Here is a 25,808-nt window from a genome sequence, read left to right on the forward strand (position 1 = left end):
CTCCAGCTGTGATAGCAGTTGCTTCTTCCGAATGCTGGAACACTGAGTTACTAGTTCTTTCACCGTTGGTCTAGATGTTGGGCATCAAAAAGTCCAGAGGTCCCACATCCTCTTCATTTAACCCTTTCTGTTGGGGTTAATTGCATAGTGGCATTCCAACAGCGCCATGTTCTCATCCCATGTCCACGTCTGAGCTTCTTGTTCCACTAGCCCATTTCTCATCATTTCATCGTCTCATTTCAACAAATTTCATTTTTTTAAGTTTTTTTAAACAATAAATTTAAGTTTAGAATTCAAAATTTCCTATTTGTGGATATAAAACTTTGGATTAATGTTCTGATTCTTTTCCCCTCAATTTTGTGCATGAATTTAAACATGCAAAGCATTAAGTGCAAAGAAATAGCATACTTACAATAGTGTGCTTGGATAATAGAGTAATAAGTATATAGGAAAGCATGAAATAAACAAATAAAGAGAGATATAAATGAGATGTAGACACAGAACCAGAATAATTTTAATACATTTTTAAAGAAATTGGAGCACATTTGTTACAACTGTGTCAAATGTTTTTATTTTAACAGGCTTGCAGGTAATAACTGTCTAGATAGATAGATGTAGATTTCCTTTTCTGAAGGTAAACTACATTTATGTTTATTTAACTGTGCAAGAAATATCATGAGACCTTTTTTTTAACAAATGACTGACCCATAACAAGAAATGGCCAACATTTTCCAGGTATTCTTCCACATTTTTCATGGGCTACTCTTAGTTTGGGAACAACTGACCTTAAGTAAAGTGACACTACCGCCCTCTAGCGACAGTCTCATTAGTTGCACCAATCAGGGGCCACGACGATTCACCAATCCAAATGCAGCTATCGACATGGCAACATCGCCTCCTCCTATTGGCTCTCTTTCTTCTAACGTGTCATAAACAGGAAAGCTCCGGATGGTGATGATAATCCTGGATATAAACCGGAATATAATCGTATAATGAAGCCTTGAATGGTCGGAAACGTTTTTAAAAAGAAAAGGAAATAATGGAGGTGAGATTAAATTTAGTTTTTTTTCCGAGCTGGCTTTAAAAACTAGCCTGCGAGCTAACGCTAGCTAGCTGACACAGTCAAAAGTCCACTTAAGTGACAGAGAAATGAACACTTTACACTGAGTTTAAGTTAGCAAAGAAAACAGTCTGTCCTATGACATTTTTTAAGATACTTATTCACAATGTCTTCCTAACGGTTTAATGTGATATTGTCCTTTACGTTAGTTAAATAAGGTGTAAATAACAAAATCTATTGGCTGTCTCCCTTCAGCGGAACATTCAGAACCTTCCCATCGACATACAGACCAGCAAACTTTTAGGTAAGACAAAAACACGCACATTTAAAACAAGCACTTGCTTTTCTATGTGTTCCTCTGCAGCTGAGCTACAAGCAGCTAATACAGCCCTGTAGTCCTTTAGCCTGCTGGCTGAAACAGATGTTACAGACGTAAACTTGCTCTGTGTGGTTGCAGACTGGCTGGTGGATCGGAGGCACTGTAACCTGAAATGGCAAAGTGCAGTGAAGGTGATCAGGGAGAAGATCAATGCTGCCATCCAGGACATGCCGGAGAACGAGGAGATCAAGGCGCTCCTCTCCGGCTCTTGTAGGTCCCCTACAACTCAATACACCCACCCATCCTTCCACTTCTCTGAGAGATGAATCTATTATGGACCCAGCAGGCTATTTAGCACCATTTCTACTCTTCTCAGGGACTCCCCTTTCCAACCAGATATAGGTTTTGGGTTACTTTATAATCATCAATGCAGGCTTAAACCCCACTTCACAACTTTATTAATGTTTTTTTTTTCTTGTTGTTATCATTATTCTTATTTTAAGGTGGTGTTACAACCCTGCTAATGACTGCAACAAAGTGGAGACTAACATTGGAGTTTTTTAATGGTCTTATTTTAAAATACTGTCTAATCTAAGCTAATAATGGTAGTCAGGAGAGCATCACAGGGTTTAGCAATAAGTGCTGTCCCTCCCAAGCCAACCTCAGGCATGCTTTTGCATAACTTTTGGACAACTAGCAGTTAACCTCAGGCAACTCCCAAAGACTCTTGCACTGCTACTGCAACACCAGCAGGGGTTGCAGAGGAGCATGGCTTTGGTGTTTATTGTATTTTAAGCAGCTGTTAATATGCACTGCTTTTAAATCTTCATCTATTTCTGTGCTTTGTTTACTTTCACTGACAGACATTCACTACTTTCACTGCTTGAGGATCGTGGAGATCCTGAAGGGAACTGAGGCTTCCTCCAAGAACATCTTTGGCAGATACTCATCACAGAGGATGAAGGTGAGAGGATTCATACATGTCAATGTCACATGTTAAGGGGATTTTTTTTATTTGGGTTTTCTGCTGTAAAACTTTCTCCCTTGTGGTTTTGTTTTCATAGGACTGGCAGGAGATTGTGTCTCTTTATGAAGCAGATAATGTCTATTTGGGTAAGTGTGTTAGGAAAATAAGGGAAAGACATATCAATATGTCTTCTTTATAGTATAAAAACACCTGTGAACACAGCTACGTATCTTTGGCTCCTTTGAAAATAAATCTTAAAATATCTTTAATTCATATTTACTGACAGTATGGATGAGTTTTAAGTGTTTTTTGTCTTCTTAATGTGCAAATTTCCATCTCTCAGTGCTGCTATTTTTGTCCCATTTAAACATTTAGGTCGTGAAATGCGACTGTGTACAAACATGTGTTAATGCTTTATAGTTCAGCTAAGACTTTCATGCTGTTTAATATGCTTTAAACCAGTTAGCAATGAGATAATGTATCTGGTTAACCTAATTATTATAGCTTATGCCTAAAAGAATGTCTTAAATATAGGGACCCCTGTACTTGGGTCCAGGTGGGAAATTGGTTTAGGCCCAGTTGGATGCTGACCTTGTAACATACTGGTGGAAAAGGCAAAGAAGACGAGTCTACTTGTTTACACAAAGTGCTTATGAGACCGTTTGTTGTCACTTTATGTCATATTGTCTATTTTTATTTTTTTTAGCTTGTTTATTTTGTAGGGACAATAAACAAGGCATATATTTGACCTAAAAGCTCACTTTCATCTGTAGTTTTTAGACAGATGAACCGGATCAGTAAATATAAAAGCATTCTTTAGTGCAAATAAATTTCAACCATGTTAACCAAAGTTCATTTTCACACAGTTTGCTGTCTGCAGAACTGCGACTCTTTCAACCGCGTTTTCTGATGTTCTGTGGTCACAAATTTCACAACTCTGCTGCCTTAACAGAAAAACAGTTTAATCATCCGGTGTTGGGGACTAAAATGTAAAACTTTCCATGTACAGATTGCTTATATAGCAGCACGAAGCAAGTCCAAGAGAACTTCTTTGAATTCTAGAGCTCTATGTGCACCTTCTAATGATCAAGTTTCCCAAGTAGGGCCTCGTGGATGTACAAAGTCTAACACGTGAATATCAAATACAGCTGATGTAGAGGAATATAGAAGTCACTTCACTATGGTTAGAAAACTTTAAATTAGCAGCTAAAACTGACATCTAGCAACATGAACCACCTTATATTTTGTCTTGGTGATTATTTTTAACTTTACTTTAAAAGAGTGTATTTTCACCATAGACTGTATGTAATTGGTGGCTGTAGAGGAGTCGCCCCCTGCTGGATGGAAAGAATGCAGCATTAAAGCACTTCCCATTGCTGTTTCAGATCTTGAAGCTATGCTGTATCTGTTATACAGTCTGTGGTTTTTGGTGTATTTTTCCAGCCCTTAAATTTAGTCTAAGATATGTTAAAGTTCCTGAAGTCTTGATTTAAGTCAAGATTTAACTTGCTTATACCTGTAGGCTCCCTCTTTTAAAGCAGGAAGGTTATAAGTGTTAATTTTGCTGCTGCATTTGTGTAGCTTAGGATATCGACCACAAAATCCAGCTGAAGAAACAAAATAATTGCATGTGCTGAATGATAAAAAATGTGTTTGTGTGTCCCAGTGGAGTTGGCCAGCTTGCTGAGCCGCAACGTGAGCTACGAAGGCCCGGCTCTGAGGAGGCAGCTGGCCAAAGCTCAGCAGCTGCAGCAGGAGCTGAGCAGGCGGGAGGTGGAGTGCCAGAGCTCAGCTGCAGACTTGAGGGAACGCTACTATGCTGCCTGCAAACAGTATGGCATCACAGTAAGTGCAAGAACGTGCACACCTCTAGGAGAATATTCAGACACAAACACTCAGAGTTACGCATTTTATTAACTGATTGATGCGAATGTGAACAGAAAGCAGTAACCTTAGGCGGGGGCCTCACCCTGTAAGGCCATAGGTAAGGTAAGGTAAGGTAACTTTATTTATACCTAAAGGCAAGGTAAATTTGCTTTACAGAAAAATGACAGCATTTGACATCCCTTTAAAAACACACATACCTAGTAAATATATAAAACTCACTGTGACACATACTTTAATATTTCGAATCAAAAACAGTTCTTATTTAATTCAGTGACAGCAACGGGGACAAAGCTATTTTTATGAATGTAAGAACAAAGATTTTAAACTCAAATCTAAACTTCACAGGAAGCTGGTGGAAAAGCTTTAACAATCGTGTGCTATGTGAGGATTTCTGAGCCTTTGATTGACTTATTTGCTTCTTACAGGGTGAAAATGTTCCTCGAGAGCTTCAGGCTCTGGTGAAGGACTTGCCAGCGGTTCTTGACGAAGTCGGGAAGGATGCTGCGAGGCTCGAAGAGCAAATACAACTTTATGCTGCCTTTACAAACTTTGTCTGTGACTGGTGAGTAAGGGATACAGTAGAGATGCCATGTTATGGGGGGAAAAAAACATAATTTCTGTTATTTTGGGCAATATTGAAATCTTAAGTATTTAAAATTGGTTAGTTACAAACTTAACAAATGGTTAAAAACTTTTCACGGGGAATCTCCTTGAACTTTAAATGTCGTTCAAACTGAAAACAAGTTAATAATTGAGTTATAAAAGGTGGGCCATTCTGTGAAGAGTGAGCCAAAAACAGATGGGATGAGAGACAATCTGAGTTAAAAAGACAAAGCCGGCTGCAGGCAACTGTTAATGATCCTTCAAGTTTCATGATCCTAACTCGTTCAAGATAGACCAGGTTGTCCAAAGGCTCACTCATGAGTTAAAGCAGCTCCTTTGCTAATCAGAGGTAAAGTGGTTGACTCTTCCAGTCCACATGTTGATGTGTGCTTGGACCAAAAAAGCATGAAAGGCCTTTATAAATGCATCTGTGACTGGGCAACTGCAGCTTTCAGTGTAAAAACTTTGTGTTTTCATAATATTGGAAGCTAAATTATTTTCAGTTGTAACTGAAATCCAGTTTATCATCCAGACTTAAAATATTATGTTTTGTTTTGTCGCAGTTTCACTCAAATGTATATTTTTGCAGATACAGCTCAAACATCGGTGTATATCCATTAGAGCAGTTCACAAAAAACTAAGAAAGTAAACTTGAAAGAAACACTTTCTGTTCTGTTTAACTACATAAACCATAGATAATGTTTGTGCTGGGTCACATGAGCTCACATGTTGTCATTTGTAGGTCTGAGCCAGTACTCCCTATGCTGACATTTGCCCAAAAAAGAGGGAATGCAACATTTTATGAGTGGAGAACGGGGAAAGTCCCCACAGTTGTTGAAAGGCCAGTTGTGGGTGAATCACCACCTGATACCATCACAGAGGACACGGTTAGTTTTACTGCATGTGTATTCTTGTTGTTGTGCTCATATAATTAAAACTAGTAAGAACCATTCATTATTCTATCTTAATGCAGTTCACTATGTAAACTGGGCCATAATTGAAATTATCAGTAAATGCCTGCATGTTTCAAAGTGATTCCAAATGTCCACTCACAGCAGGAGTCCTTTCTTACCGCTGTTTTTGCTTCGTCTTCTAAAATCTGTTTTAGATCGACTGGGGCGACTTTGGCAAAGTATCAGATTCCCTGGGTGTGAGTTCAGGCATCACAGCCGAGGATGGAATAGACTGGGGAATCAGCCTGGAGCCGAACTCCAAGGTAGGGCGTCTGAACACGTCTGCGTTGCATCCTTTTCTCTAAAACAATGATATATGATATAGTGATTTTTTTTTTAAAGGTACATCCTCATCTTAAACCAGCTGCAGTGCCTGAATTTTGCAGCAGAAATTCAGTGTGTGTGAAAACATGTTAGCAAGCTGATTAACACCAAATAGGTCACAAGTTAACATACAAATGGCCAAAAATAACTGGCTAAAACTACAAGGTAAATCGTACAAATGAAGCCTGGTAAAATAATAACAACAATAATAATGAAAACTTTTTTTCATTGTGTAGGTTCCACTAAAGCAAAGTTGCTTGCTCGCTATTGTCCCCCTTATGTGCAGCAATTTGCAACATAATTTGTGCCATTACTGCTGGCATGCAACTCCAGCTCTTTGGCACAACCAATGGTGTGGAAAATTGCATCTCCACAGTCTATCAGTGCAGGGTCCTGCAAGTGAACAGAACCAGTAGAGAGGTTTGGGAGTGGGGTGGGGGGTTCAAGAAAATTAGAAAAAAATTGAAAATAAAAGACACTTTTTTTGTTTTTGTTTGAGTGACGCACTACCAGGTATATTTTTCCCTGCAGAGACACAATTAATTTCAGGAGACTGCAGTGAGTGACGTATACAATGTTGTGGTGATGTATTGTGTTGCAACATCAGTGTGTGTAGGAAGTGGCCATTGAGTCAAGCATAACCTCAGATTAATGGATAAATGGTCAAAATAGATATCTTACTGTATAGTTGCTTGGAATATACAGGCGCTATGAATGAATGGTCAAAAACATTGCACCATAAAATATTAAAAACGCTTTAATGGCATTTTTGTTAACTTTTAATAAAGTCAAATTAAATTTGGTTTGTTTTTTTGTTCTTTCATTATAATTGTTAATGCTTGATAATACATTTTGTTCTGTTTGGTGCAATCTCTCAGGTTCTGAAGGGAATATGCCAGAAAAAGTTTGAGAACTGCTGGATAAAGTAAAAGTATATGGTTACATGATTGCGGAACTACAGAATATATTGGGTGAAAATGTCTAAAAGTACTGTAGAGCTATGCCAGGCAGAAAAAGCTGTAATAAACCACAGTGTTGATTACTTTTTGGGAGAAGGTAGTCAGTTGAGTAATGGGAGGTAAAAGGCTGAACTATTCTCTCTCCGTCTCCCTCATCAGGACCCCGGGGCAGGCGGTATCGACTGGGGTGACAGCGCAGAAGCTCCCATTGAAATTGAAATTGTGGATGTGGGCACAGACTGTGAGAAACTTTTTTTTTTCCCCCCTTCTAATCCTTTTTATGTTTGCAGCTGTCACATGCTCAGCTGCTGAAATGTCCATTTGCTAAAAAAGACTCATTTTATTTTGAAGGCCCTGAGGGAGTGGCGAGGGGTGAAGATGCTCTAACTATACTGGAAAACCCTCAGTCACGCAGCCGGTTCATTGACGAGTTGATGGAGGTAAAGACTACAGTCATTCGATCTCAAATTACTTCAAGAAGACCCACATATATTTGTATATAGCCTAATGATATAAAGCTATAGGCAGAACACACAAGTGGAGCATTAAGCAGCTTAGAGGGAGAGTGTGTTGTTAAAAACGTTTTGTTTTACTCCAAACACACCAGGTTTGCTGGTGTGTTTGGAGTGAATGATAGTGAAAAGCATTTAACAGCATCAGTTTTAACTTTCAGACAAAAACGTGTAAGGTAACAGTTCCACAGACTGACACGGAGGACATTTTGTAATTTTTTATTTTATTTGTATTTGTATGGTTTTAGTCTTTTGTTGTTGTTTATATTTATTGCAGTTTTTAAAAACTAAAATTTTGAAGGATAGAAGGAGTGACCTTTCAGTGACTAGCTAAGTGTTGCTCAGTTTTTTAGGTTGAACATTTGTATTTTAACTTAAGGTTGTGTGATGATTGTAAAATGTTCTGGACAAAATTATTGATGATGAAAATTTGTAAATATCATTTAGTCCCACAGGTCTCCTCACTAAGCCATTAAATCTATTTAAATTAAGGAAAAAGGTCTAATTGAACTGCTTAGTTTCAGATAGAAGTGCCGGGGAAATGCTTTTGGGGTTTTTTCTTGGCCACCCAAAAAGTTAGGAACACCCTGTTCCTGGAAGGTTAAAGCTTATGTCGTCTACAGGTTTTGTTGGAACACAACTGTGCGAGGGTCCACAAGCCAGTGTATGTGTAATGCTGGTCCCGAGCCCAGATAAATGGGAAGGGTTGTGTCAGAAAGAGCATCTGGCATAAAATCTTGGCCAAAATCAAACATGTGGATCATGAAGAATGAGATTTCCATACTGGATCAGTCAGAGCCCAGGTTAACGAAGACCACCTTCAGTGCTGAATGTTCGTCAGAGTGCTGGTGAAAGCTTTGCTACTGTTGGCGAATGCAAAGGAAGAGGAAAGGGGGAAGGCATGTTAGGAGGCAGCGAGAGAGAAGGAAAGGCAGGGAGTGTGGAGGGTGAGAGGAGGGACTGTAAATGTTGGGATGACGCAAGAAAAATCTTGATGTCTGAAACATGACTGTAGCCACCAAAGGTATTTCTGCCATTAGGCTACAAATAAAGTACGCCATAGTCTTATGACTTCACCATCACCTCCTGCATTCACTTTGATGACGACTTATCTGCAGTCTTATTTAGCCATTTGCCAGTAAGCATCTTCTCTAGTACACATAATATATTAACCAGTGAGCTATTTACATGTGTTTCATGTTGTGGAACAAAAGGTAAAATGTCCAAGGTTTGCGTTAACAGCCAAACTCAAGAGTTGACTCAGTTTTTAGCAGTCAATCCATGTAGTTGTGTGCACCATACTTATTATTTAATCCAAATCAAAACATTTTATTCCCAAGGCCATCAGAGCAGCACACATCTATCTGTACTTTTAATTAAGTGGGTACAGGGGGTGTCTGAAGCCTGCCTCATTTGATTTTTGTCTGGAGGCAGAGCACACTGCAAACAGGTTGCAGTAATTCACATGTTTTAGGTACTACTGAACATGAATAATAGTGCAGTAAAGTGTAATGTAGTATTCAAAGTATAACTTCAGATTTGAAGAATCTCCTTGTGTGTCTCTTCTCTGTAGCAGTGGCTAAGTAAGAATAAAGACACAGCTGCAGCTGAAAATTGCTGGTGTATGTAATTCAAATGCCTTTAAGAAGGTTATTTCAGATTGTAGAAACATACATATGTTGGCAGGTAAGCAATCCAGTCAGGACGAAGTAAACCAAGAAGAAAGAAAACAAGAAAGCTGAATAAAGTAGCTGCAGTGTGTTATCAAGGTGAAGGCTTTGAGACCACTAACAAGCAGCCTGACGTTCTTGTGAGCACAGCGGCTACATGTCATTATAAAGTTTTAGATAAGCTCAAAAGAGATGGCAACAAAGCTGCAAGAATGAAGTTAAAATGGTGAAAAAAGAACGCCAAGATTGAGGTCAAACAGTTTCTAGTTGTAGCACTGAATCAAGACGAATGCATAGCAACAGTGAAATGCAGAGGCGGCCACTTTATACTCCAGATGAAGTGAAAAGGATTGGAATTGGGTCATGGTTTCGGTGTTTGGTACTAGTCAGGAGTGTCTCTGCTGCATGGTTAAACAGCTGCTGGTGCGATAAGGAAGACCTCTGCACAGAGAGAACTGCAGAAATTCAGGAAAGAGGCAATAAAGGCAGATGGTGTGATTTCATAATCTTTTACGTGGATTAAATAGAAAAATCTGGTCCTGATAAATGTTTAGCTGATATGGTCTTATGCATTCAGACATAACAGAAGATTAGGATCTCAGTTTAACAATATTTCACCTGAAGGAATGCTCCCACTGTTGAGGTGCAATTGCATTTTTTACTGTGATATTTATATATAAGTGTTTGAATGCCAGATTTGGTTTTCTGTCACTAACGCATGACTCTGGCTTCATTTGTTGGTGCAGCTGGAGGTGTTCCTGACTCAGCGTCTGAGTGAGATGAGAGAAGAGGGCGATGTGGTAGCTATGAGCCAGTTCCAGCAGGCCCCCTCGGTCATCCAAGGCCAAACCTGCGAACACATCCAGGCGATGCTGTCTGAGGTGCAGGACCTTCTGGGGAGGCTCACCTCTCTCCGGATGCAGCACCTGTTCATGATTCACGCCTCTCCACGGTATGATGGTCGCCAGAATATCAGCATGATCACCACTGAGCTCTATTTCAGGAAACAATGTGAATACATAACCTTGTTGTAAAATAACACACATAAGATGAAGAACTATCATTTCAAACTTCTCTTTTAGCACTTTATTGTGACTTTTGTATATAATAGCTTAACAAGTTTATAGCTTAGAGCAAGGGTGGGGAACTCCAGGCCTTGAGGGCCGGTGTCCTGCAGGTTTTAGATCTCACCCTGCGTCACCACACCTGAATCAAATGATTAGTTCATTACCAGGCCTCTGGAGAACTTCAAGACATGTTGAGGAGGTCGTTTAACCATTTAAATCACCCGTGTTGGATCAAGGACACATCTAAACCTTGCAGGACGCCGGCCGTTGAGACCTGGAGTTCCCCATCCCTGTGCTTATTTCAGAAAGTGAAAGTTAGAATTTGTGCCACAAAATCTGGAGTTTCTGTACTCTTAAGGATCCCCTTTCTCCAATCAGACCCAGAAAAAACCTTTGCAGATAAACAATTGCAAGCCTGATATTACCTTGACATTCATGTCTGTGGTTAGTGTGATTAGCTCTGTGATTCATTTCTACCATAACTGGCTGTGATTTAAGAGACAGTTAACTTTTATTATTCTGTCTCTCTTCTGTAGAAGGGAAATTAAAGTATAGAATGCTTAATTAATTGCCTTGTAGCAGGTCCTTTTTTATGTAAAGTACACTGACAATACATTTTATTCTGTATAAATAATATAAGCTACTTTGAGCTGCTCACTTATTCACAGCGGGTAGCTCTGCATATTTGATTTGGCAGATTTTTACACCAGATGCCCTTCCTGACACAAACCCCTCTGTGACTCCTTGTGGGCTCAAACTGGGGCTCTTTTGCTTGTTAGGCAAATAAGTTAACCGCTACAATACAGAGCCACTTATTCAGTATAAATGACATAAATCATTTCTATCATGAGCATCAGTCTTTAAATAAAGTGGAAAAACCCCTTTGTATGCATCAGAAATGTTGCACCTTTTGTTCATTATTTTTAATGTGATGTGCGTGTTCAGGTATGTTGAGCGCGTGTCAGAGATGCTGAGACAGAAAATGAAGCAGGCTGACATTCTGGTGCTGAAAGGAGCCACAATGGCAGAGAAGAGGCAGGAAGCCCTGCAGGAGCAGTCCAGGCTGGAGCCTCGTGTTGACCTGCTGGCAGGATGCACCCGGGAACTCCAGAAGCTGGTACAGCATTATTTTTTTGTATTTGTTTCTGTTGGCACGGTGGATAATTTACTAACTATGTCAAATGAGGAGGCTGCAGGAAGCAGAAAATACTGAAAACTGTCATTGTGAGATCTCTGTTTAAATATGAGCAGACACATAAAGGTATTCATATTCTATGTGACATGGAAACGGTACAAATTCTAAGTGTTACGCCGACAATGTTCTCAGAAGTAACTGATGATTGTTATGTTTGTTTTCACAGATCGAGGCAGACATTTCAAAGCGATACCACAACAGGCCTGTGAACCTGATGGGGGTTAATATTTAGTGAACTTCAGACAGTCACTGAAAATATTTTGTCATGATCTACAACAGAAATTAAAAAAGTGATATTTAATGTAAACTTTTGTTGGGGTTTTTTTTTTGTTCTTTGCGTTTTTGTATAACTGCTGTAGAGATAAAGAAACAAACAATGTTGAAAATACTAAAACGTGATAAAAATAACTTGTGTATTGTTAGGATTGGTTTAAAACCAGGGAATAAAACTGGATTTTAAGCAGGTTTCAAGTTTTGATGCCCCTGTATTAAAACAAAATATATTACTGTCCAAGAGTCCGGAGCCACCACTCATTTCTTTATATTTCGCTTCCAAGAAACCTGATTTTCTTGAAATTTTTCTAAAGTGGACCTCTGAAGTTTTTCTTTGGACATTGACTGCTTTTTCACTCATTTTCAGTCCAGTCCTTGTACCTAACCATTTTCAGAGGAATGCTTGAAAAATGCCAAAGACAACACTGATTTGCAGTTATAAACTGGTATATTTGCACCAACAAGGTGATTCTAAAAAAGCTATTGGCCAAAAAACAAACACACTGCGTAGCGTGCAGTGTGACCTTAAGAAATTTGAGGAAACTGGACAAGTTTGGGGCAAAAGGAGCGACAGACTTGAAAACATTTTTGAAAAACAGCAGATGAACAGTATCTGAAGGTCATGTCATTAAGAAATAGGAATAAATCCATCAAAGACCTGAGAGATGCATCTGGACCTTCAGCTGAGCCATGTACTATTCACTGAAGCCGCGTCGGAAATGATGAAAACTTTTCATGACCACTGGCTGAAGAACAAGATCTTCTTTGTCGCTGATGTTTGCCAGAATTTTCTGGTTTATTTTGTTTTTCCGTATGTGTGTTTTGTTTCTTTAGACTATGCATCCATAATATGAATGTCATACTTTGACTTCTATATGTTATTATGACTGCAAAGGAACCTTACAAACCTCTTTAAATATATTTATAATATAAATACATTTTCATTTTATTATCATTGAAAAGCATTGTCATTGCTTTCAAGACTCACTATAATTAAAAAACTAAATATTTGAAATTTAAAAGACTGGGTGAAGGTGATTAAATCACCCCCAACTCATCATTCTTGATTTACAAATTCTTGTAAATCAAGAATTTACAATATTTAAGTTGTAAATTTACAAGAAAACACTAAGAAAAAGGTCAAATTTATGTCAAAACTTAGCTAAATAAAAATGAATATTTTTACCTAAAAAAAAAGTCCTCATAAATATATGAGGGGAAAAACGGAAAATGAAAATTAGTCAATGACATTAGTCATAACAAATATGACTAAAATATGACTAATTCAGCTCAACATTACCACTTTGTTTAGCTGAAAAGTGCAGTAACCAACTGTAAAAAAGTGATTCCCTCAATATTTCCAACAATATTACAGCAGAATAAAGGGCCGCTGTGTTTTATGAAAAGGACACTTTGGCTGTAAAGTTATTACTTAATATGCATGCAATGTGCTTTCCCGTTCTGCACTTTTTAGACTGTCCCAATGCAAAAAAGGGTCGGAAAAATACAAGGCATATGAATGATGACACAGTGTTACCACTAGTTCTTGTTTAACAGGCTAAAAAGGTTTCAGTAACAGCGTTGCACATATGCTGTGAGGCACAACCTGCTATGGACAATTACAAAATAAAAATAAAAATGGTTTAAAAGTTCCAAGAGAGGTCAATAAAATCAAAACAAAAACGTGGATTTATAACTTAACACTGATTTTTTTTCTGGGTTCTGGAGAGCTATTTTGTATTTAAAATTATATTTTGAAACCACTTTTCAACAACTAGGTTTACATTTAGTCTCAGGACAGATGTTTTTTAAAATATTTTGTGCATATTGTTTTCAAATTCATGGCTGGGCCAGAAAATGGCCTGCAATTGTAGAATGCACTGAATTTCTCCCCAGCTTGAACCTTGAAAAGTAAAGCTGCCGATAATTGTCTCAAAAAACGAAAAAGAAAGGAAATCCAAGATTTCCTAAATGTTCCAATTATATTTTAAGTAAACTAACTTCCCCCTTTTCACGTAATTTTGCGTGTTTTTCCCGTAATATTTACTTTTATTTCTTGTAAATCAAAACATTACAAAATATTTTTTATTTCGAAATTTTACATGCATGTCCTCACCCTTGACCTTTTTTCATTATCATCATTATTATTATTATTATTATCTTTATTTTGCCGTCGTATACTTGTGGAAGATTACCAGCGGGGGAATTTTCAGTCGGCTGATGAAAGCTTGCTTGCCACTAGAATGTTCTACGCATGCTCTGTGTGAAAGCGTGTTATGGTGTCAAGCGGCGCTGCTAGGCTAGCCGGGCTAGCTAGCAATTTTGCAAGTCATGGTGGGCCATTCAATGAGGAAAGGCTGGAGAGTGCTGTATCTGGCATCACTGTGGAACTTTTAATGAAAAAGGACTTGTTACTATTCTAAGCTGACTTTGAGGCATGAAGGCACACTTGCAAAATCTTCATGCGTAAGTATTGCAATCAAAAGGTTTTAAATTAAATAAGTAATACTGTGCGGCGAAACCGCATTGACTTACGGCGCAAGCTAACGTTAGCAGACACGTAAATTAATAAAAGTGATGTTTACGGGAGGGCAATGAACATAGTGGTGTATCTTGTTTACGTTACTTTTAAAACTAACTGAATTGTTTAGGTAGTTAGAAGACAACTAGCTCATAAGGCTAGCACAGTGTACGTTTTGAGCTCCAATAGTAGTTGGGCATTTTCTGTCAACCCCGCCCTTGCCCTATTCTTATTGGTCGGGAGTAACTGGAGTCATGTGTCGTCGCTGCGCCCAAAGCATGTGGATGGCTGTACTTTCTGTCAATCACCTTTTCACCACTTGTTGCTAGGGAGATTGTTGATGCTAGCTACAGCGGAAGTAGGCAGTCCTAAAATTAAAATATAAACAGAGAAAGCTGTCATTTATTTAAGGGTAAGTGGATAAAACGCATCACAGCTACTTTGTCTTGTGTAATAAGGTAATGCGTAGTACCGATAGCCGGATTTTAAGAGACAGGGCAGCTAACAGCTAACGTCGTAAGGACGAAAGGAGGGAGGGACCGTGCCATCCACCTAACATTGGTGCGTATGCTAGCAGCCCAGCGAGCTTTCTGGACTCCCTCATTCACCTTCAGCAGCACCCACACGAAGTAGTTGTCCTGTCAAGGGTGGGGTGATGCCTGGAGCTCTCTCTTCACCATCTCTGGGCTGCTGAATGTCCAGCAATGAGGAGGCATTGCGCGTTGCGAACCGACATCACTTATTTAGTCTTTAGAGGATGGAGTGGTTGCAATGGGCTAGCAAGTCCTGTTTTCATTAACATGTGCCTAAAGCAAATGTAGGTAGGTAAGGCTTGGCGTGCTTCAGGGCTGAATGTATTGTAATGTTTAATTTTATTGCAAAAGAGCATTAACACATTTATTTCTCACTTTTGCCAGGAATGGGATGATGACACTCTTTTGAAGAGCAGAGCTTTGACTTTAAACTGGACTCTCTAAAAAAGTGAAAACCTCATCTTGGATCCTATACAGCTTTTTGACATAGATAATCCTGTTGACAACCCTCCCCTTTTGCTATATTTAACTGGTTTTTATGTTCATGTATCTATCTCAGTCTTTTAGTGGTAGTGGAGAACTATTGATCCAAGAAAGTTGGCCCCCTTTTTGTTTTTGTTTTTTACTTTCACCTTTTGTTCCTTTGTAAAGAAATGCTTTACCTGAAAAAGTACTTCACAGAGGGCCTGATTCAGTTCACCATCCTTCTGAGTCTCATTGGGGTGCGGGTGGACGTTGACACCTACCTAAACAATCAGCTGCCCCCACTGAGAGAGATCATCCTGGGGCCTAGCTCAGCCTACACCCAGACACAGTTTCACAACCTGCGCAACACGCTGGACGGCTATGGCATCCATCCAAAAAGTGTGGACCTCGATCGTTTCTTCACCACTAGACGACTGCTAAACCAGGTGCGCCAGCTGGATCGCCTCTTCGTGCCCAGTACAGAGCTCAACACCTGGCTAGTGCATCGTGACTCTGATACTGTGGTGTCCGCCAGCAGCCAGTCCAGCCCCACCATCACCCTGGACAATGGGGCCGGCCTAGAGGACGTTAACAACCCTGACGCTACCCCGGCCATGAGGGGAGGAAGTGGAGCGCCTGAATCCACATACAGTCTGAACACAGCGGACAGCAGCCTGGGAGCTGTGGCCCCCGAGGGCAACCAGGAGCACGGCAACAGGGATGGCAATGATGATCTCACAAAAGAGGTATGTTTCCACCAGGAGAGCATCAATCAAAATGTAGATGCTCTCCGTTTAGCAGAATTTATGGATTTGAGTTATGTTAAAAGAGAATTTTTTTCAACAAATGAGTAAATTTGTTTGTTACAGAAGCCAAAAATTAAACGCAGCATAAAGCAAAATAATTTAAATAATTACAGTAACTATGATACATATAGGCCATATAAAATCATATATATATATATATATATATATGTGTGTGTGTGTGTGTGTGTGTGTGAATGTGTGTTTATGTTGTGAATGGCAGATTTAAGAGTAGTCTAGCCTAGCAAAGTAAAAAAAAAAATATAAAAAAAGAAAGAAGAGAGGAAAAAATGCTTTTTTTGTTACCTGAAAACATTGTATATATGTATTTATTAATAAATCCAGTATTTAGTATCCGTTTCCACTAAAAATAAATACAAAAAAGTTCATTCAACATAGCTTTACGGTGAGTAATAAAAACAGCCTCCACCCTAGGTCTTTTATCAGTGTGTGATATTTTTAGTCGAACCAGTTGAGTCACATTTAATACAGCTGTGGTTCTGGCCATATTTAACATTCTCCAACTTTGAAATGCATGGCGAGCAGCCCCCCCCCAAGTTTACTTCCTTACCTTAAAATGGAACGAAAGACATGATAACTATACAATCTTTTTGTTTGTTTCTTTTACGTTTAGTGTTTATGTGTTGTTATTTCTCACATTAACTATTATGTGAAGTATTCTCAACACACAATGGCCATATTGACACTGTGGAGATCGAGTTCACAGTCATTATTGGATTGCAATAAAGCAAGACTTCTTTCTGATCACATGATAACTACCGTGCCCAAGTGTTTATGTCACGGTTACATCATCTGATTTGTGTTATATCCACTCTCAGATGAAAACGGCCCATATAAAAGGTTTAATAAAAAGTGACGATTTATCATATATTAGGTCATATTTTTAGTTGTGCACATGCCAAATATGTTGATAGTCAGTATGTGGCTATTAAAGTACCTTTCCTCTCTATACAGGGCCATTTTTCAATGGTTGCTCTGTGTTTTTTCAGGACATTGACTTGATTGACATCCTATGGCGACAGGACATTGATCTTGGCGCAGGAAGAGAAGTTTTTAACTACAGCAACCGTCAGAAGGAAAACGAGGAGGAGAAGCCCAGCCCACAGGAGAACAAAGACAGGAATGAGGAACAAGAAAGCTGGAGAAATGGTGTGAACTTACAAGGGGCTCCACCAGTGGATGGAGAGACTGGAGAGAGCATTCCTGAGCAGGTTTGTTAACACCAAGCCTTTCATTATATGCTATTGTTTTTAGTCGGATGCCTGCCTTTTAAGACATAAAAAGAAAACTTAAAAATAGGAGCTGTACACTGGTGATAAAAAGGAAATTTTCTCTGCTCAGTATTAATTTTATAAATGTAGAGACTTTCCACTTAGTTTCTTTGCTGCATTTGACCAAGATGTTGCAAGTTTAAAAATTTGTGCTCAAAATCAAAATTGCTCCGCATGTATGTAATAGCATCATCTCGTTGTTGAGTCACACAAGCCGGTAATATAAAGCACATCAAGCCGTTGCAGTTAGATTAAGGTAGAAGTTCATTTCACAGAGACACACATGACTGTATTGCATTTATTTTAAGGCTTCCCATCCAAGAGAATTTTCCAGCGAACCAGAGGCAGTTCAGAATCACAAGATCATGTTACCCACCATAAAAGTACAACTGCATAGAGACGCATAGTGTCAAGCACAGGGTTTATACAAACCCATAACGAAATCAAAAGCAAAAGAAATTTGTGTTAAATATTGATTAGATACATTAGCTGGGGATTGACTTGACAAATACACAGAGTATTAACTAACTGCATTAATAGTCCAAGAAACAAATGAGAGATTACAGGAATTTGTCTGTTTAGGCCTTAAAATTTCAGCAGCTAGACTTAAAAGAAGGGGTTGGGGTTTGTTTGTTTTTAAACCAATTATGCCCAGATCGAGACGTATTTAGAAAAGTAAGTGCATTTCTGACTGTCTGTTTTTCCACATTACAAAGAAATGCTGCTGCAGTAAATCAAAGGAAACTGGCTGCATGGTAAAATTACAGAAAAAGTATTGACAGCTCGTTTCCTGGACTTTGTCCTGTAAAATAAAACAGAAGTTTTCTGTTAATTCACAGAAATCCCCCCCCTCTCCCCAACACACACACACACACACACACACACACACACACACACACACACTTTTTCTGATATATAATGAAAGTAATAGTAAAACAAACCCAAAAAAACCCCACCTGTTGGGTTTATTTTTTGTTTTGTTTTTCTTTATCCGGTACTTTTTTGGCCTAGTATTGTATGCTATGGGTGATTTCTTTGTTAGTAAGAAGGTTGTAAAAATGACGATTACTCAGATCTCTGCCTCAGGTTAACAGTTCAGACTTTCATGAGGTTATCTTTCCTTAAAGAGAAAAATACAGTGAAAAGTCACAAATTTCTGCCTTAAAAAAATAATAATAATAATTTAAACCCCCACATTGGGAGACATTTTTGGCCCTTGGGCCACATGTTGGACACCCCTGAGCTGGACTGTCGGAATGACTGATGCTTACAGCCTTAAACTGTTTGAGCTAATATGGGCAGGGTGTGAAAGCCCAAAGGAGAGCCCTCAAAAAAGGAGGGTCTCAAGTCTGCTTCCAAGCAGAATCTGCTGGAGTTTGCTTGTGATGTGAAACAATCACAAGCACTGTTAAGAAAGCAATGTCTTGATTTCTATTGGCAAAGTTAGTGACTAAGAAGCCATGATCGGGTTTGAGTTGGTTGATTGGCTGCGTAAAAAAAAAATAAAACCGCTCACAAACTGACAAACAATTTGCATAGTTTTTGGGCTATAAATCCAAAGTGTGATATCATTTAAAGACGGTAAAGGATGACCTCAATAATGTGCCCGGAAACCCCTCAGGTGAGTCAGTTGTTAACCTCAAGCACTGATTTACTGTTTAAACGTGCATGTAGCCTAATGTTAGCCACTCTTAGATTAGGAGCTGTCCTGGCTGGGTGCACATGTTTTTGTAAAATGTATATTTTTGCTTTTAAACTTCGCTGTTGTATTTCTTTGTAATGTAAGTGTTGATTAGATTTTCTTCTCCTACCTGGAAGTAAAAAATTTATTAATTAATCAAGTAAAAAAAACATTTTTTGATTCCCCCCCAAAAAGCATATGTGTAAGTGAATTAAAAAGATGTAACAAAGAGTTAACAAATGACCTAAAACAGTGGTTCTCACACCTTTTTTTTCTGGCTTTTCAGAAGCCCCAGTAAAAACCCTTGTAAAAATAGCTGGTTAAAAATATTTGTATCTGATTTTTTTTTTTTTTTTTTTTTTTTTTAATCGTCCTGGTGATTTTCCTCTGACCGGATGGCTGCAGCCACTTTAGTGAGCACCAGAGTTCTGAATATGCAGTAAAAAGCCGACCTTCAATTAACTAAGTTCTACTCCATATTTTTTTCCCTGGTTGTGTGCCCCACAGTTTAAGAATTGCTGACCTAAAATGGCAACTACTTGTCAACTAGGAATGTCTTTGGTGAGGGAAGCCCTGGTTTATACCCTGGATAATTATTCAAATTTAGGCAGCAATCCCCCATACCAATTCATATATATGAACTTCTTCATGTGTGTACAAAAAAAGCCATTTTGTCTGGACAAATAAAATATAAGAGCTTCTCTTGTGAAAACACTTTAAGATTATTACCTTTCTTTTTTTTTTTTTTTTCTTCGGTGTTACCAGCTTCCAGCTCTCGGCACACAGACCTCACTGTCTCTACAAGAATGCTTGAGGCTATTGGAGGCCACATTCCCTTTTGGAGAAGAAACTGAGGTAACAAAGAAAAATCTGCTGTTGAAATTGTCATGGCCACATATTTTATTTTTTTGGTGGCATCGCTCCATCCCCTCCCCCCCACATACATGTGCGGAAAGCCTAAGGCAGTGAGAGCAGCAGCAGAAACCACTAACTAGGGAACAAAACAGACCAGCCATCAGGAAAAGCAAATATGATATTGACAAGTGTGAGGAGTTGGGGTGGAGGAAGCAGTAATTCAAGGCAGGCTAGAGCAGCCTAAGCAGGATGCCTTGGATTTGACTGATGAGATACGATGCACTCCCCTTTTCTCAAAACTTGAGCAGTTCTTACTTTAGTGCAGCTGAAAGATAAATCAGACCTACAGTCTCATATTTTAAATTGGATAAATTGGCACAATAAGCTACATATAATGTAAAATCAAGTTATTTTTTAATTTATGTGATATTTTTAATCAGTTTCCAGCCCCGGTTGTCAGCCCAGAAATTGCCGTTTCCAATGAAGAAGTTCCTTCTACATCTCAGGGCCTCCCTCTGGTGCCACAGCTGCCCTCAGCAGAACCACAGTTAGACCTGGAGCAGCAGTGGCAAGACATCATGGCCATCATGGAGCTACAAGTAAGATGTTTTTGTTTTGTCCTCATGATTGCTTGTGAAGTATATTTTGTAACACCAGACACCTTCAGGTCTACATTAAATTCAAAATACTGAAATTATTTTAACATTGTTTTAAAATAATGCATTTTTCTCTTTAAACTCGTTTTTTAAAGGCAATGGAAGTGAACAACACTTCTCTCCACACCAATTCAAGCAGCGTAAGTGCCATAAGTGGGACAACTGAGTCAAGCACTGCGGGAAACTTTGAATTGTCTACTCGCTCGACACCAATAAACCAGGATGTCAGCCTTCATCAGGCTTCCCTCCCCAGCTGCAGCCAAGACTTCCCCCAGATTTTTAACCCTCAGCTGGACTCGGCAAGCATTGCCCCAAGAACCGCCACACTTAGACCCTCCTCCAGCAACTCCACTAACATCAACTCCACATTCGGAGCCACCAACCTAACTGGGATCTTTCTCCCGCCACACGTGAACAGTTCCAGTAACAACGTTACTTCCACCCCTGTCCTCCCCGATCCTTTCAGCACCCTGCTGGAGGAGTCGATGCTTGACGAAATCAGCCTGTTGGACCTCGCCATGGAGGAGGGCTTCAGTCAGGCCCAGGCGTCCCAGTTGGAGGATGAGCTTGACTCAGATTCTGGTCTTTCCCTGGACTCCAGCCACAGCCCGGCCTCCCCAAGCAGCTCAGAAACCTCCTGCTCATCTGCAGCTTCCTCCTCTTCAACGTCTGCCACTTTCTCGGAGGAAGGAGCTGTGGGCTACAGCACTGACTCTGAGGTGGCCACTGTAGAGACAGAGGAAGGAGCTGTTGGAGGTTACCAGCCTGAATATAGCAAGCTCTGCCGTATGAGCTATCAGGACCCCTCCCAGTTCCACACTCTCCCTCAACTTGACAGCATCAGCCATAATCATACCTACAACCTGCCGCTTTCCTCTGCCTTCTCTGAGCACCCAGAGCTCCCCATTTCGGTCGGGAAGAAGACTGTCCGTGACAAACAGAACTCAAAGCCTCAGCCTCCTCAGGACCTGCTCGACAAGCACTCAAGCCGCGACGAGCGCAGAGCCCGGGCCATGAAAATCCCCTTCTCCAACGAAAAGATCATCAACTTGCCTGTGGAAGAGTTCAACGAGCTGCTAGCCAAGCACCACCTGAGCGAAGCCCAGCTGGCCCTTATCCGTGACATCCGCAGGCGCGGGAAGAACAAGATGGCAGCCCAGAACTGCCGCAAACGCAAGCTGGACACCATCATAAAGCTGGAGCAGGGCGTCCAAGATCTGAGGCGCGACAAGGCCCGCCTGCTGAAGGAGAAGATGGAATTCATTCGCTCCATCCGGCAAATGAAGCAGAAGATGCAAAGCTTGTACCAAGAGGTGTTCACTCAGTTGCGGGATGAGGAGGGCCGGCCCTATCCTCCCAGCGAGTACTCGCTGCAGTACAGCGCCGACGGCAGCGTGCTCATCATGCCCCGCAGCGTGACGACCGCCGAGCAGAACCGAAAGCCAGAGAAAAAACAGAAGGACAAAAAGAAGTGAGGGAGCACAAACTGCTGTTTATTCTATAACTTTGCTAAGTCAGTAAGAAAGATTTCTGCAGACACGAGAGAGATGTCCTTATTTCCTTTAAGAAGATTGTGGTGAGTAGAAAAATGGCATTGTTGACTACTCTTCCTGCATTAGTTTCTCCCGTTTCATTCTGTTCCTACAATTTTTGTTCCTGGAAACAACTTTGACGCAGAAGTAGCTCTTCGTTCGAGTACTGAGATTTAATTATTTAGACGAGGAGAAGAGGGATATAAAAGGACATAAAACGAGCTATTAGGAAGAAGGAAAAAAAATTAGCTGCTCTTGATCCTTTTGCACCAAACCACTGAGGATGGAGGAGTTTCGCAGGGTGAAAGAAGGGACTGGGGGAGTACAAGAACACTGTCGAGGATGTTTGGAATACCTATGCACCGAAGGTTTTAAAGGACTATCAGATCACATCCCACCCTGGAGACTTTTGGTGATTTTCATAGTCACTGAGGCTTTTAAGTTGCAAAGAAATGCATCGATGGTTGTGAGTTTAGATACCAAAGGCCAAAAGGAAGTCCATTATTTTAGGATGCCAATTAACACCTATACTAACCAAAGGTTGTATTTGGTGCACATCACATGATCTGTATACATCTTAAATGCTCCAACACTGCACTCTAATTCTGTAGGTTCCAGTTTTCGAGTCAGGTGGCATCTAAGTTTAGAAGGCCATAAATAGATCGGGTTTGATGTGTGGAAGGTGGATGTTGAGATGAGAGGAGTGGGAGGCTGAGAGCATTCTTGCGCTGGTCACTGCTGAAAGAGGCCTGGAGGTGAAGTCTTTGAAGGGGAGCAGATTTAGGGAGGAGGCACGCTGCATTGCAAAATGTATCGACTTCCTTATAAATTATACATAGCACTGTAATTTGTCTTTAAAAGGCTTGGCTGTATGCATTTTGCCGTGTCTGTCGCTATTCCTTCGCTGCAGGATTAAATACGGGAGCTGCGTTTAGGAAGGCTCTTATTAACTGTTCATAATCTGTAGTATAAGCAAGGTTATAGGTCTAGCCACATCAGCTTTACATAGACGCCTACACCCTTTTTGTTGAATTCTAAATTCTGAGCCTGTAGTTAAAGGAAGAATTCAAGATAACGGTGATGGGCCAGGAGCTCCAGAGAGTAGTGCATTATTAAAACCAACTCCAGGCAGTCTTGAGTCAAAGTCATTCAGTTTTCTTGGATGCCCCATTTTTAGCATTAACAGAAGGCAGGCTCAGTTGACGCTGGGGTGTAGCAACTTCCTTTTCAAGTAACATACGCGCCAAATGTTAAATACAACAGTGTATTAGGGCCGGTTAAGGGCGAAAACAATTTAAAAAGCTTGGCGAAGCTGAGGTGAAGGCCTGAGACAAAAGAATAGAGATTTTTGTTGCTGTTGTTGTTGTTGTTTCTTTGTTTTCTCAGAATTGTTTTGCTTTAACCTCAAATTGAGGAGAAAAAACCTGTTTATTATTTCAAAACCAGAAACAAGAAACAAACTGGCAAATTTATGGGAAGAAGACCTGAAAAATTTAAGAGAAAAAGAATTAGGAGAATATTTACAGTCGAAAGAGATATTTTAGGAAAACAAAACAGGCAAATTCATGAGGAAAAAAATGGAAATTTACATTAAAACTGCAGAAAATTATCAAGAAAATGAAATGAAAATTCACAGTTTAAAAAAAAAAGTAAAAAGTCTGTTGTAAAGAAAATTTATGAGAAAAAACAGGCAATTCACAAGAAAAAATGCAAATTTCATAGAAAACTAGTTGCAAATGAATGAGAAAAGAATATGTAAATTAACAAAGCAAAAAGGAAATTGTGGAAAAAGAAAAAGAAAAGATCAATTCAAAAACATAAAGCTGTAACAAGAAAACAGGTTGTTTTTTTTGGTTAGATAAGGTTGCTTGACTAAAAAAATGACCAAAAACAAAAAAACTACTTTGCGAGTTTCTATTCAGTTTCTACTCATATTTGCCAATTTTTTTTCTTGGAAATGTTTTAGAGTTCTCTATAATTGCAGTTTAAATCGAGTTGCCTGATTCTCCTCGCCCTGTAGATTTTGTTTTACTTTGAACGACCCTGGTACGGCGTTGCGACTGTACGAAAAACCACTTGAGGATTTTTTTTTTTAAACTGCTGTAAAGCCAAAGTGTTGGCTTCAATCAAGTTTTTGTGTTTATAACAGAGCGAGCCACGCGACTGATAACGCAAAAGCAACTCGAATGTGTGAAATGACGACACGTGTCGTGGCCACTTTGATCTGAATGCCTTTATTTAACGTTTCCGTCACTTTTATGGGTTTTGAGAACCGAAGAGAGGAGGGATTTTAAAAAAATGTTCTCAAAGTAGAAGTGCTATTACTTGTCTATTTGAATGAAGTTTGTCAGTACATGTGTTATATCACCTTCTTAAAAAAATAAATAAAATAGGTCCGTTGTGTCAGCTGAGATAGGAGATAGGCTAGATCTTTTTCCAAGAGGCTGAACAGAACTCGCAACATTAAGATGATGTCCAAAAAAAACAGTTTTGAACGGAGAAGTGTCCTCATTAAATGTGATATTCAGGCATGAACCTCTGGTTAACATTCACTTCAGTGTAACACCAACTACTTAGTACTGCTACTACTTAGTGCACTTTTTTTGTCTGTCTTGTTCTGTAAATATTTTCATGTTTGTGTTTGTTATGATTTTATGTAGTCTGTTTAAAAACGTCTCCATTAACGGTCACACCCTCTGCTTTGAGTTTGGATGTAGTTCCCTCCGTTTTGAGGTATTTGCTGGCAATCAAGAATTGTTTTTATTGATTAATAAAGTGTTTTTATTTTCACCTGTGACTCTTGTGTTCTAGTTGTCCATGTTTCAGGCTTCCAGTCGGCGAAGGCACTAGATACCTTGACCATGAACAACCTGAAAAAGGTTTATTTTCAGCTTCCTTTTTTTCTATTATTTTTGGTTTCTTTTAGAGTAACTTTGCTTGATCCACAGCTCAAAATAACCCCTATTTATCTAATACTGACCAGCCCCTCAGGTCATCTCCTCCCTTTAAGCCACCTTTCTGCTGCTTGCAAACAAGGTTTGGATGTGGCGTGTTAAAACATCAATAATTCAGGGAACTCCCGCAGCTCTTCTGGAGGGAGATACCGAGGTGTTCTTGAGAGATATCATTCACCAGCGTGTCCTCCCTGTAGGGCATGCCTGAGACATCTCACCTGGGATGCATCCAAGAGGCATGGTCAGATACTCGAACCACTCCAGCTGGCTCCTTTCAGTGTCGAGCTCTGCTCTGAGCCCCTCTCCTGATCTGTAATGCTGAGCCCAGACATCCTCCAGACGAAGCTCATTTTGGCCGCTTGTATCTGCGATCTCATTCTTTCGGACACTACCCAGAGCAATAGGTGAGGTAGGAATGTAAATCACCAACTTTGCCTTCCTTTGTTTTTTCTTTATGCTTCTGTAGAGCTGACAGATTACCTCAACATTTCCATGCACTTGTATTCCAAGTTTGGTTTTGCAGCTTGATGTGCCCTGTTCGAACAGCACATGGGTGGGACTCCTGCTGTGCCTGAGATGATCAGATTAGAAATATTTACTCTTTGACATCATAAATGGTCAAGAGTAGGGAAAAACCTGCTTGAAATGGTGCTGAGGTGCGTGCACGCGCTCACCTTTGAGATCTCACATATTGTTAGAAAGTCGGTCAATGTTTACTTTCAGCCGC

The 25,808-nt window shown here is 39.8% G+C and overlaps 2 protein-coding genes across 4 annotated transcripts; both read left to right on the plus strand.

The window, feature by feature from the left end:
* Window positions 1-886: 886 nt before the first annotated feature.
* On the plus strand, window positions 887-11,823 carry cdk5rap3 (CDK5 regulatory subunit associated protein 3). The gene is made up of 14 exons (XM_004565841.5): window positions 887-1,045; window positions 1,316-1,364; window positions 1,518-1,649; window positions 2,243-2,343; window positions 2,444-2,492; window positions 4,013-4,191; window positions 4,659-4,795; window positions 5,579-5,723; window positions 5,945-6,052; window positions 7,232-7,313; window positions 7,424-7,512; window positions 10,001-10,206; window positions 11,267-11,438; window positions 11,683-11,823. Exons 1-14 carry the CDS (start codon window positions 1,040-1,042, stop codon window positions 11,746-11,748), a joined length of 1,521 nt encoding a protein of 506 aa, XP_004565898.1. The 5' UTR covers window positions 887-1,039; the 3' UTR covers window positions 11,749-11,823.
* A 2,223-nt stretch (window positions 11,824-14,046) lies between these two features.
* On the plus strand, window positions 14,047-24,917 carry nfe2l1b (nfe2 like bZIP transcription factor 1b). 3 transcript variants are annotated; one of them, XM_004565842.6, is made up of 6 exons: window positions 14,047-14,255; window positions 15,228-16,054; window positions 17,122-17,343; window positions 19,850-19,939; window positions 20,380-20,538; window positions 20,691-24,917. In XM_004565842.6, the coding sequence occupies exons 2-6, from the start codon at window positions 15,497-15,499 to the stop codon at window positions 22,068-22,070; spliced, it is 2,409 nt and encodes an 802-aa protein (XP_004565899.3). In that variant the 5' UTR covers window positions 14,047-14,255; window positions 15,228-15,496; the 3' UTR covers window positions 22,071-24,917. The 3 variants fall into 3 exon arrangements, with proteins under 3 accessions (XP_004565899.3, XP_014266119.3, XP_004565900.3); XM_014410633.4 differs by lacking the exon at window positions 14,047-14,255 and adding an exon at window positions 14,637-14,722; XM_004565843.5 differs by lacking the exon at window positions 14,047-14,255 and adding an exon at window positions 14,729-15,131.
* The last annotated feature ends 891 nt before the right edge of the window (window positions 24,918-25,808 follow it).

This window comes from Maylandia zebra, linkage group LG8, assembly GCF_041146795.1.
Source record: "Maylandia zebra isolate NMK-2024a linkage group LG8, Mzebra_GT3a, whole genome shotgun sequence".
Taxonomy (NCBI): Eukaryota; Metazoa; Chordata; class Actinopteri; order Cichliformes; family Cichlidae; genus Maylandia; species Maylandia zebra.